Source organism: Streptopelia decaocto, assembly GCF_964273445.1.
Source record: "Streptopelia decaocto genome assembly, chromosome: 7".
Lineage (NCBI taxonomy): Eukaryota > Metazoa > Chordata > Aves > Columbiformes > Columbidae > Streptopelia > Streptopelia decaocto.
The window spans coordinates 63,558,691-63,570,770 of NC_138661.1; the positions used below are offsets into that span (position 1 = coordinate 63,558,691).

At 38.9% G+C, this 12,080-nt stretch overlaps 1 protein-coding gene across 1 annotated transcript in view; it reads right to left on the reverse strand.

Annotated features, from left to right (window-relative positions):
• LUZP2 (leucine zipper protein 2) overlaps window positions 1-11,563 on the reverse strand; it is a gene marked incomplete at its 5' end in the record, with an annotated part of 167,349 nt that extends 155,786 nt beyond the window's left edge. The window contains one exon of the mRNA XM_082058070.1: window positions 11,502-11,563. Within this exon, the coding sequence (XP_081914196.1) occupies window positions 11,502-11,563 (62 nt within the window). The remainder of the gene's footprint in view (window positions 1-11,501) is intronic.
• Between the last annotated feature and the right edge of the window lie 517 nt (window positions 11,564-12,080).

The following is a 12,080-nucleotide window of genomic DNA, read 5'->3' on the forward strand; positions in this document are numbered from 1 at the left end:
CTTTTTCAGCAGCGTTAGAGTTATGCCATAATGTCAGCAAATAATGGGCATTATCAACGTAAAGAAAATATTCTGTTGAAATACAAGGAATCTACAGAAAGTTTTCATTTTTACACCGAAGTCTGTCCAATTGAAAGACTGAAAAAATGAAAGCAAATAATTACAAATTAACATATTTGCCAGAAAAAAAAATGCTTGTCTCCGGTATAATTTCTTGCACTTGGAGGAAGTGGCAGGGTAAAAAAAATTAGAGCCCAATGTTATTTGTAAAAAACAAAAACCACCCACCACAGCTGTTTTGAAGCATTTCACTCTATACAAGCAGAAGCATACAGATCTATTCAAGCCACTGAGAAAACATAGCCAAAAATCAATTTTTCAATTTTTCATACTTCATTATGTGCCTACAACTAGAAATCCTTTACACAGAGGCACAAATACTATATATATTTATGTATTTTACCTTTGAGCAAAAGAGATCTTTTTACATTAAAAAAAAATACACTAGTGGTATAGGATACAATTTTGCAGCCTTTAGTTTCTTTTTATCAGCACCCACAATGATGTTTTGCACCTACTCCAGATGAGGAAAATTTCCCACTGCCACTCTTTTGCATTAAATTAACATGAAACAGGTAAGAATTCTCATTAGTGTGTGGTACGTAATAAGCACTAAGGAGATTTATGCACACACACATGCGTGATCTACAAAACAGTGTTCTCTATAGAACACTGAAAGATTTACCCTTAAATTAGAATTAGGTGTACATCACTTATGAGGTTTAAAGTCCATGGAATGTAGGTGCCTGTAGCACAAGAGGAACCTGTTATATTGCCCTAGAATTCAGGTGGAAGTGCTAGCCTTTTACCATTTGCTTATTGGGAAGCTTTTAAGCCATATTTTAGAATAATTTTTAAGCTTTTATTTCAAAGAATTAAACCTAATCCGATACCGTAATTTCTAAACCACGAGCAGTTACAAGCAGAGCAGAATGAGTCCCCTTCCCTCCATGTTTGCTCACATTCTACATACATAGCTCTGCATACAGAGAGTAGCACCTGGATGTAGCAAGCCCCTGGTAAGATACAGGTAAGTAGAGTATCTCCAGAATAGTATCAATATTCCATCTATTCATTCACCTTTTAATGTCCCTTTTCGTCTGCCTCCTTCTAACAGACATAAAAATCAGTCTGTCTTCCCATCATCTCCCTCTGACACTGTATCTCATCCTATTAGGTTGCAGAATGGCTGTGGCAATTTCTCAGTTCTGGCTTTGTATTAGCGAAACTTGCCCACAGTTTCCCTGAAATCAGGCGGTTGGGGGATTGCTTGGATATGTACATTTGTTTCCAGTTTGGTCAACAACTGAACTGCTGAATACACATCTACTTATTTCTCCAGATGGGTCCTTGCAAGCATTCACAAGAACGAAGATTCTATTACCTGTCTGAATAGTCTTTCTACAGGAATGCCTCATGCTACCTTAAGGACATTTCATTCCCTAGAACATGCAAAGATTTAAAGCAGATTAAATTATTCCATTCCACTTCTGCCAAGGTTTTTCCACCATCCTCTGGCAGTCAACACCATATTGTTCTACGAGTTTAATCCAATGCAACAAAAACTTCCTTTTCCTGTAATGACTAAAGGTTATTGGGAAAGGTTTTCCATTGCACATAAAAGTACCATTTTACCATGTGATATAATCATCAAGCTTAAGCAGCAAAAAAACATATGATTTCCTTACAGTAAAGCAGAGGGTATGCTGTAATATTTAACCCCGACTGCAGTATCACCTATTTGATGGAAATGGGTTAAGCCTTTCAGATTATGTTTTATAAGGAAGTGATGGGGGATTCACCTCATACAAGGGAACGTATAATATTCCTTAAACACTTAGTTCTGTTATACATATCCTTTATTGTTTCCTATTTCAGAAGCTACTTAATTTTTGTTAGTCTAGGTATGTATTAAAAAGGCAATACCATGTACTATCACATTTAAATGGGCAGAAATGCAAGTTTTTCAGAGTCCATTTGAAGAACTGATTATTATTTCTTTAAAACAGGTTTTATTATTTAGTTTTTACAGCAATTTCATTCTTTCTACTTCCAGGAACAGATAACGATCTTTCCTTGAGCCAAAAGAGCTCCAACTGACTAAAAATTAGGGAAGAAACTCGGATGTTTGAAACAGAGACAAAGAGAGGGGTGTGAGTTAAAGAAAAATATTAAATTAAATGCCTGCTTTCATAAGCTTTCCTGTGCCAAATAACAGCACATCTGTGTATACCAAACAGCAGATAGTTGTTTTACAAGTAAATAAAAAAGCAACTGCAGAGAAGTCTCTATTCACTCTCTGCGCACCTGAGGAATGTATTTTTCTTTTCATACATCATTCATGTATGAATGCAGAGATTTCATGGAAAACAGTATTTGAGACTGATTTTTCACCAAATTAAAGAGCACAGGCTGCCCTGATTGCAAAGTTAGATATGCTTAATGAAGGAATCAGAAGGGAAGCAGCAATGCCGCTGTGGGTTCTGACCCCCCCTCGCCCCATTGTCATCGAGGCACCATGACTACAGGTTCATTCCCCAAGCCTTATCATTTGCATTAAGCCAAATAAATAACCTTATTCCTCAACTGAGAGCGAAACAAAGCAAGCTAAAAGGACTTTCTAAAAGAGGTTCAGGATGTATTGCTAATAATCATGACTATTCAGTATACCCCATACACATCAGAAACTAAATAACAGTCTAATTTTCAAAGCATATCACTCTCGTTTATGTTCAGATTTTCACAAGTTTAGTGCAGCCAACACGCTTTTAACATTCAAAAGGCATCATATTAAACTCGTTCATCTCACTTAAATGAAATCCACTGCAGATTACAGGCGCTAAGCCTTTCTGAAATGTGGTCCCTTGGAAAACCCTGGCTCCCTTCATGGGAGGAAGAAGAAAACAGAACAAAGCCAAGAAAACAGCCACAATGCCTATTTTCAGAGGAGCACATGCCAGAGACTTGTGTACCCTCTGTAGAACAGAGGGGTGTATCTGCAGTGGAGTTGATGGACTCTGCCAGTCACAAATAAGCGGTAAGAATACAATGGCTATGTTGCATCTTTTGGCGTAGAAAATACAAATTAATCAGCAACTAATCGGTTTCAGCAAAGCAGCTCCAAGGTTCAGCTACTTATTATACTAAACGCAGTTGTTTGATTTCCACCCTGCCTGAGGTTCACCCCATCCTGAAAAATATTTCTTTACAAAAACACTATAAGTGAAGCAGTAGTAAAATTGATTTTATTTCTCCATTTGCAAGAGGGACACTCTCTCTTTGCACATTGAGCACACATTTCATTACGCTGCATCAGGAGGAAGAAACCCCCTCAACAGATAATCTAATGCCACCCAGAGCATGGCTGCTTTTCAGTCTTGTCAGTTCAATTCTTCCACACATTATTTTTCACTCTTCTCTTCCACGTTTCAGTAAAACCACACTTCTTTCTTTTCCTTGTTTGCTGCCAAAGGCTACTCTGAAACAAACACATGACTGAAAAAATCATTTGGACATAATGAGGATGGCATACACCAGATGGACAAAGTGTATGGGTGTGCTTATCGTCACTCTCGGTCCCCCAGTTTGCCAAGCAATTTGGAGGTACAAGGTCAAAATTCCTAGTTCTGTAGTCATCCCCATCAACTGAATCACAGAAAGTGATTGAGAATCCAACAACTATATGGTTCTGGTAAACAACCGTGATTTCTTTACCACTTACAGCATGAAGTAATTTGTCTTCCCTTTTTCCACAACCAAATAAAGTTTTATAACAACCCCTAACATCTACTGAAAATATGTTAAAAGGTTACATTATAGTCAAATTAGAGAGACTGTATCCTATCACAACTCTCTGCCCATCCTGTCACAGGAGGTGTTTTGATGCTTTCCAGGTGAGAAGACAGTAGCAAAGCCATTGAGAACACAAACACGCAAAGTTTGTGTGAAGTTAGAAGGATGTTCTGCTGCGGCTTCATCTTCAGCTAAAAGGGAAAGGTCTTAGTTCTGCAATTACATGGAATTCAGCAAATATGTGCTTGGTTTTCTAAGTGCTGCAATTTGTATGACAGTAGGTAAATCTGTGTTTTTTTTAACCAGCTTCCACTTTCTTTCTCAGCAAATGAGAAGCAAACCTATTTCACACAAGAAAATTGTGACCATAAATTAACAAAATACGAGCATTCATAAATGACAACAATAAGAATATGTAAGTGGCTAGAAAAATTTACAGTTTGGGTAAAATACACCAGCTAACAGCATACTAGTCTTATCTATATAGTAGATATAGACAAAACACACCAAAATTTCTGACATTTCTCTACTTCTTTGCACAGAAGATATCAATCAATATCGACAAGTAAGATATTGAGAAATTCCATGCACACCTATTTTTTCAGCTTGTAAGAGTCATACACATTGATTTCTCTCATGATTCATTGAAGTATTGTTTGCTTCAAATACAGCAGAGGTTTCAGAGTGAACACTACAAAAAGCATTGCTAAGATAATGTGCAGTAAAAGTAAGGATTAATAAACATAGGAGTGATATGCAGTAAGGGGTAAGATGAGTAAGTAATAGCACAGGAAGACAGGAAGAAAAATCTGTAGTGTCACACAAAAACTGCTATTTGATACAATGTCATATTTATTCTTCAGCATTTCTAAAAGGTATTTGCCACTCTGATGTGTTTGAAATAGCAAATATAACAATGCACATCTTAAACCTTCCCACAATATTAAGATGGAAGGATGGTATGCAATGTCTTTATCCTTTCTGACAAACACATTACTTGTCTTCTATACCAAGAATACTTACAGATCTGACCCCTACAAGGCAGCTGGCGCACCCATTGTGCAAAACTAGATAATGAGAGGAAACACTGTTTTTGACAAGTGGCATAAATGAGATTTGTTTGCAGAGCGGTACATCAGAGGAATTACTATCTGTGAACAGGCTGCTGTTAAATATAGAAAATAATATCGAACACACAATCTCACAGAAAGAGGGATTACAAGTTTAGGTTAAGATATCGTTATATTCTACCCTAGCTATAAATTAATAAATGAGAAAGAAACAGGAAAGTGTCTGCATTTTAACTTCTCTAAACACAAAGAATACATTAAAATGTCAAAAGTAACTCCACTGCAAGTCTCCTGGGCAGAAATGCATTATACATAGCATAACAAGCATAATTCCAGCTGTTCCATTACATTAATACTGGATTCTACAGATTCTCGAGATTTACCTGAGATCACAAGGAACTTCAAGAATATTTTAACTGTAAATCAGATCAAATCTAAAATAAGTCTTTCCTGAAGGTTACAATGGATTTTAGCAGCATCCTTTCTTTCCCTCATTTTTTTTTTTCCTTCTTCCTTTCAGACTCCAGAAATCAGAAACATCAATGACAAAACATCCCAAAATAATCTATTTTAGTATTTCTGGCCAAACTGAGACAGACTTATTTTCAGGGTTTCTAATTTAGGTTGCTGAGCTTAAATTTGTGGAGCACTTTTACACGTTTTAGTCCAGATAATACAATAACATAGCAGGTGTACCACTTCCAGGGCATCAATCTTAACTAAAAATTAGCCCCATCATAACAGCAGAAAATCCCATAAAATTCAAAACTTTTGACCAAAAAAAAAGTCTCTTCCCCCCTGCAAGTGACAAAGAAGCAGAATAAATGTGTGGCTGCCCTGTTATGGAAGGGCTGCAAACACGGAGAAGCAAGTCTATTACGTGAGCCTAGCATTAAGAATATATGTGTATATTCACACATGTATTCCTATATGCATATATAGTGCAGTTCAAGTACAGGGATTCCCAAATTAGCTTTAAGCAAAGTCATTCTGATGCCAAAGGAGCCCACCCACAGCAGGTTTTGGTTTACTTTTCTGCTTCGTGCAGGGGGGAGAAGTAGAAGTAGCTCCTCCTGCCCACACATCTGGTGCTTTGGTTTGGTTGGTTTGTTTGTTGTCTTTTCATTTTTGTTTGGTTTGGTGAGGATTTTTGTTTGTTTGGGGAAGTGGTGGTTGTTTTTCATTCTTTTTAAATAACATCAGTGGAGCTCAGAACTTTTCTCCCTGAAGAAGGAAAAGCTTTTGTTTCACCTAGTAGCTTCTAGTTTGCTTTATTAGGCACTTGCTTATAAGTCATCAAAATAAAGCCATCAAGCTAAATACATTCCTTGAAATAATGGAGCTGTGACACTAGTAAATTTGTCCCATTATGTTTAAACACAGTTTACAACAAAGCTTATAGCTTCTTCAGGTATAGTAAGGTTGCAAGCCATATGCTAAATGCCACTTCTGTACCTCAAACATAAGTCCTTACAAGCCATTAACCAAACATGCATCATCATCCACATTGATAGAAATCAGAAAGCTTTCACAGCCCAGAAAACTCAGACAGCAAAAGTAAGTGTGAAAGGAATTCTAAGCAGGAGACAAACAGTTGAGTTAATGTCCCTGCATTTCTGGAAGAATTCAGAAAGCACAGTATTAAGACAGTCTCCGTTATCCACCAAACCAACAGCAAAAATGCATCATCTTTTTTGGCTAATGAAGTCTGCTACCACTCTGCAGAGTTCACCCTCAGACACGGGGAAAAGGAGGGATGCTGCTTGAGGTCTCAGAAGTGAGAACAGCTTTTGGCTGCCTGCTGGAGCACCCAATGGCATTGAGGCTCCACCCCAGGGCAGCACCGCACACGGAGCCTTGTTCTTCCACCTCCAAGTCTCAGAAGGACCAGGGTTCCCTCTACTCTCAAATGATTCTAAATGATTAACAGTTACTTTGATTATAGACCAAAAAGTGTTTCAAAGGTGGGAAAAGACTTAAGAACCAGAAACAAGGATTTTCAACATTACCCTCCCTCACCCCAGTGTAATAATAGAATCATTTCAGTTGGAAAAGACCCTCAGGATCATCAAGTCCAATCATAACCTAACTCGGGCACTAAAACATATCCCTAAGAACCTTGTCTAAATGCCTTTTAAACATCTCCAGGGATGGTGACTCCACCACTGCCCTGGGCAGCCTGTTCCAATGCCTGACAACCCTTTCCAGGAGCAACTTTTTTTTCTAATATCTGATCTAAACCTCCCCTGGTACAACTTGAGGCCGTTTCCTCTTGTCCTATCACAAAGACGTTCCCCTTTATCTTTCCTCATGTCTCAGACCGAGTCCTTCACACACCATTATCCAAGAGGTGGGAAAGATATTAGTATTTTTCATATTCCTTAAAAATAATTACCTCAACCAACAAACAAAGAAATTCAGTCGACCTTGAAAATACATCCACGGAGAAAAAAGCAAGCATTAAAATCAGGATCTCGTCTTTAATAAATTAAGCAAATTCATTATATTTCTATCACTTCCAACAACAGACAAACATTAGATCAACAACCATACCATTGTTAAGCAACATCCACCTCCCAAAAATGAGCACACTATTTTTATCCTGCCATAAAACACAGAGGTAGCATTCTTCTCAAGCCAAGGACTTACAGATTGCTTTGTAACCTCAGTGTAGTAAGATAGCCAGAGAACTGCACTTTTTAGAAAAGAATGACAGCCAGTCATTTCTCTGCCATTAAAATAATATAAGTTCTGCCTTTTACAGCCCTGTTGTTTGCGCATCCATTTAATGAGTTGCTGTAGTAGCAATATTATTGTTGTCTTTAAAGCGTACCTTGTTTGGTTTATCACCCTGTTCTCTGCTATAAAGCATTCTATTTCAACCAAATTATTCAACGTCTTGCATCTTTGACACATTTCAAACATGGACAAAAAAGAATTTGCCATCACGGAAGGAAAGGAAAGCTTTGCTTCACATCAAACTGCTACCAAAGAGTCAAATTTTTGCCATTTGGAGAAGAAAATATTTTGGTGAGTGGAGATTAAAGTACCCAGCCATTGAATAGCAATGTTGAATTAACATTCAGAAGACTCTCCTGTTGGATAAAACCAAGCGTCATTAGACAAGGTAATCAGGACTGCAGATCTTAGTTACTGGCGCCAATGACTGACTTCATACGAGCATTGCCTTCTACAAATAGTTTTCTAGTTGAAATATTCAGGTGTCTGGGGACACAAAAGCACCCAAGTAGCTGCAGAATCAGACCCTGAGTCTATTGTACGCTATGTGCACTCACTGAGCGCTCAGTGCAGTAGGACTCATTTCTGAAGAAGGTCTCTCCAGCGTAGGATGAGACAATAACACGTACACAACCATCTCATTAGATCTGCCCATACCAAGCAGTCCAAGGAAATATAAAAGTAGCATCAGAATAGTTTTACCAAGTGAACTTCACCTTCAAAAACTTGTTTCCCTTTTAATGGGACTGACTTTAGAGCACTAAGTTTTACTTATTCCATCAAAACATACATAGTTAACCGGACAGGGAAATACACCTCAATCTTGTTATCTCTTTGACAATACAACCAACTGGTAATAGGCTTAAGAGTTATCATTGTGTCTCAAAATTGCACCAAAACCAAGTTTAGGTAAAACAGAAAAGATCGTTCATTTCAAAAACATCACTTTTCTGTAAATTGATAGGCATTTGGTTCATGCATATGATTTTAGACTGTTACCTGCATATAATTCTGCAAATCAAAAGCTAATATTGAATACAATCTTAAAAATAGTAGCTGTATTTTTTAAATGATGCTATAAAACAAGAAAAGACAACATGCTGTGTTAACAGAGTTGAACTGATCAATTCCTATTTGTTTATAATTAGCCTTGAAGGCACGCTGAGGTCTCCCAAAATTGTCCCTGTGACATGACTCACAGAAGGTAGCATCACCACAAGACAAGGAGCAAAATAGCGGCAGCTGTCCACCTCTGCAGCATGTCCTGTGCTCAGCGATTTCAGCACCACTTTATGAAATGGAGATACCATGCTTCTGTACAAACTTAAAAATAAATCCTCAAGATGGAAAACTTTCTGCTCCGCACAGTTTATGCTTTGCCTTAGCTAAGCAATTTCCCACAGCAAGATATTAGACCCTGCTTTTTGCAAACACAACTAGTTCTGCAAGTCTACCCTGTTTGGGTCCAGCCAATGAATTAACCATATTTTCAAGAAATACTAGCTGCCACAGACAGAATTGCCTTCTGCTGAGGGAGATTAAAGCATAATTTCTTTCCAGTAGATGGCATATTGATAGCACTGTATCATTTTTTAAACTTCCATCGTGTGCTCTTGAAAAATTACTCTATGTTCCACACAACCAGTTAAAAATAAAGTGACTGAAAGCAACTGCTGAACAGAGTAGTCCAGGACTTCTATAAATCTCCAACTCTACAGCAGAGTTTCAGTCTCCTTTTTAACAGGACCAACCTGCTATCAAAAGTAAAACTTCATTTTGCAACACGTATGGCACTTGGGTGGAATTTTAACTGGCATTTCTCTCACATGGATCATTTTCATCCCTCAATTACATAAGAACATAAATCATCATGTGCCACAAAATTATATGCTTATGAGAGTATATCCACTCCTCAGAGTCATACTGTTCATAATTAGTATTCACATGACAACTCCATCATCTTCATATTTAGTATTCACATGCCAACTTCAACTTTTTCATATTCTGTCCAATTATTTTTTGAAAGGTGGGGAAGAACTTGATTTCTTCACAATCATCAAGAATGAGCTACAGTTCATTTTTCATACAGGTAATATCTTCTCAAGAAGATAAGGCACCTACTTTTAGGGCTTTATACTAGATACTTTGTTCCAGTTTAGTCCCCTGAATGTTCAAGTAGGTTTTAAGACACTTTATAAAAACAATCAAATAAAAAATTTAGAATAGTTTTCCACATCTCTCTTTACTACAGTTTAACCTGCACAAATGCATGCAAGTTTCAAACCCGCATCTACAAAAACTGTCTGGGTGCTTCCTCCCCTTTTTTAAATCTGGCATAATTTAGCAATGATTGTATCACTCTGTGCATAAAATTACTAATCAGAATTGATAATAACTTTCACACTCGACTACTAGTGCATGTTTCCTCAGACCACTTCTTAAATCAGAGGAATAATTATTAAATCACAACACACCACAATTTCCCTCTAAGCGTTGTATTTCAAAGAGCATTGGAGTGGTTCGTATGGACTGGCACAGCAGAGTCCCTAAACCAGAAGTGCCAGAAAAGGTACCCACTTCCTTCGACAATAACAACCCCCTCCAAAGGACTAAAGTAACTGAATAATGGAAACATTTGATATTCCCGATCTCTCCCTGCCTTCGGGCCTTTTCCCATTCAGGGATTTTCACAGTGATCACTTGTCTGTGTTCCAGTAGGTACAGACATGTGCTCCTGCTGGACCTGACTTTGAGTACTTAGCAGGTATACCTTTATTTATTTATTTTAATTCCCAGTGAGCATTTAAGGCTTAAAACATGCAGTGCTTTCTGCAGAAAGCTGCTTCAATGCTCATTTTGCAGGAGGAGACCAAGAATAAGGGGAAAGGCACATTTTCCTGATATATCTATCCTCTGATAACATGCTTTACAGACTTATAAGTACCCTATAAACTTCTAACGCAGCAGAGAAATACCACAGTCAAATTTGAGCTTGATTTTCTGACAAGAAACTGAAAGTTAAGAAGCCTGCACTGAGAGCAACGTCATTACAAGAGATCTGCTCTGTACCCAGCATTAACTTTCCATCTGTGTACATCAAGACAACGGGATAGAGCATCTCAGCCTTATCTTTTCTTTGCTGAACATGCTATGTCTACAGCATGGAGAATACACTATCTCTGAGCAACGGAGCAATATACATTATCTTATTACAACACTACATGGTCAGAACAGGTTTCATTTTTGAGCTGCAACAGATTTTTTTATCACATTTTCTCAGTGATTTGTTATATTATACTTGTACAGAAAGGAGTGTTTCTAGATTGCAGCAACTTTTTAACACGTTTCCTGGCATTGCGATAACACTGCAACACCTCACCTGCATTTCACAGCAAAAAAGCCCTAGGTCTATGCTCAGATATAAAAACCTAAACCGAGATGAGATTGTTTCAGTGTTTATATTTTTACACTTTGTAAGGGAAAACCTCAGCACGTTCTCAGTTTCAGCTGTTTGGCTTCCTTATTTCCAATGAAGCCGAGTCGATCTGCTATTACTACTCTATGTATAAAGCTTTATTTGTTACTGTCTTGCTACATCACATGAGCAACTTGCACCGGAGCAGCTCTTCTACATCATTAAAAAAAAAAAGCCTAGAATCACCAAGGCAATAGTCAGTATCTTTTAGAGGACTGGAAGGGGGAGAGATAAGAATCGGAGAAGCTATCTGCTCTAAACTTACCACCCCAGTAAAAGCTGAAATCTGGATTATTTCTACTGGAAGTACTGAATCTAAAAGAGCAAACGAGGGAACTCCGAGCAAAATAGCTCTCGGTACTCACCTAGCGCTGAAGACCAGTGCAGGAAAGAGAGGCAGCAAGTAATAAGCAGAGAGGAATCTCATCCTGGAGCTGCTCTGGTGCGTTCCGTTCCTCACTATCCCCCTCGCACCGACCCTTCCCTCCTCCCTCCGAATCTTCCTCCAGCAGCTCCCGAGCTCGCCTCGCCCGGGGAGGCTCCGAGCTCCTCCGGAGCAGACAGACCGCTGGAACGAGTGAGGAAAGGAGCTCCGAGTGGGATGGGAGCTCCAGGAGTGATGTCACGAAGCACAACGAGCTGCTGCTGCTGCCGCCGCTGCCAACACAGAGAACCCGCCCGGCCCCGACCCGCCTCCTCCTGCCGGCCCCGGCCCCGGCCGGGCGGGTGCGCGGGTCCCCCCGCCCCGGGGGCGGGATGGGCAGGGGGCGCCTGAAGCTGCGCTCCGAGGTTACGGCACAACATCGCGGAGAAATCCTGCCTGGAGGAAAAATAATAATGATAACACTACAATGAAACCACCACCGACATTCTGTAATTAGCATCCTTCTTTGAACTTTGAACATCTAGACAAGATCGATGATACAAGATGCGAGTCAGGGGCA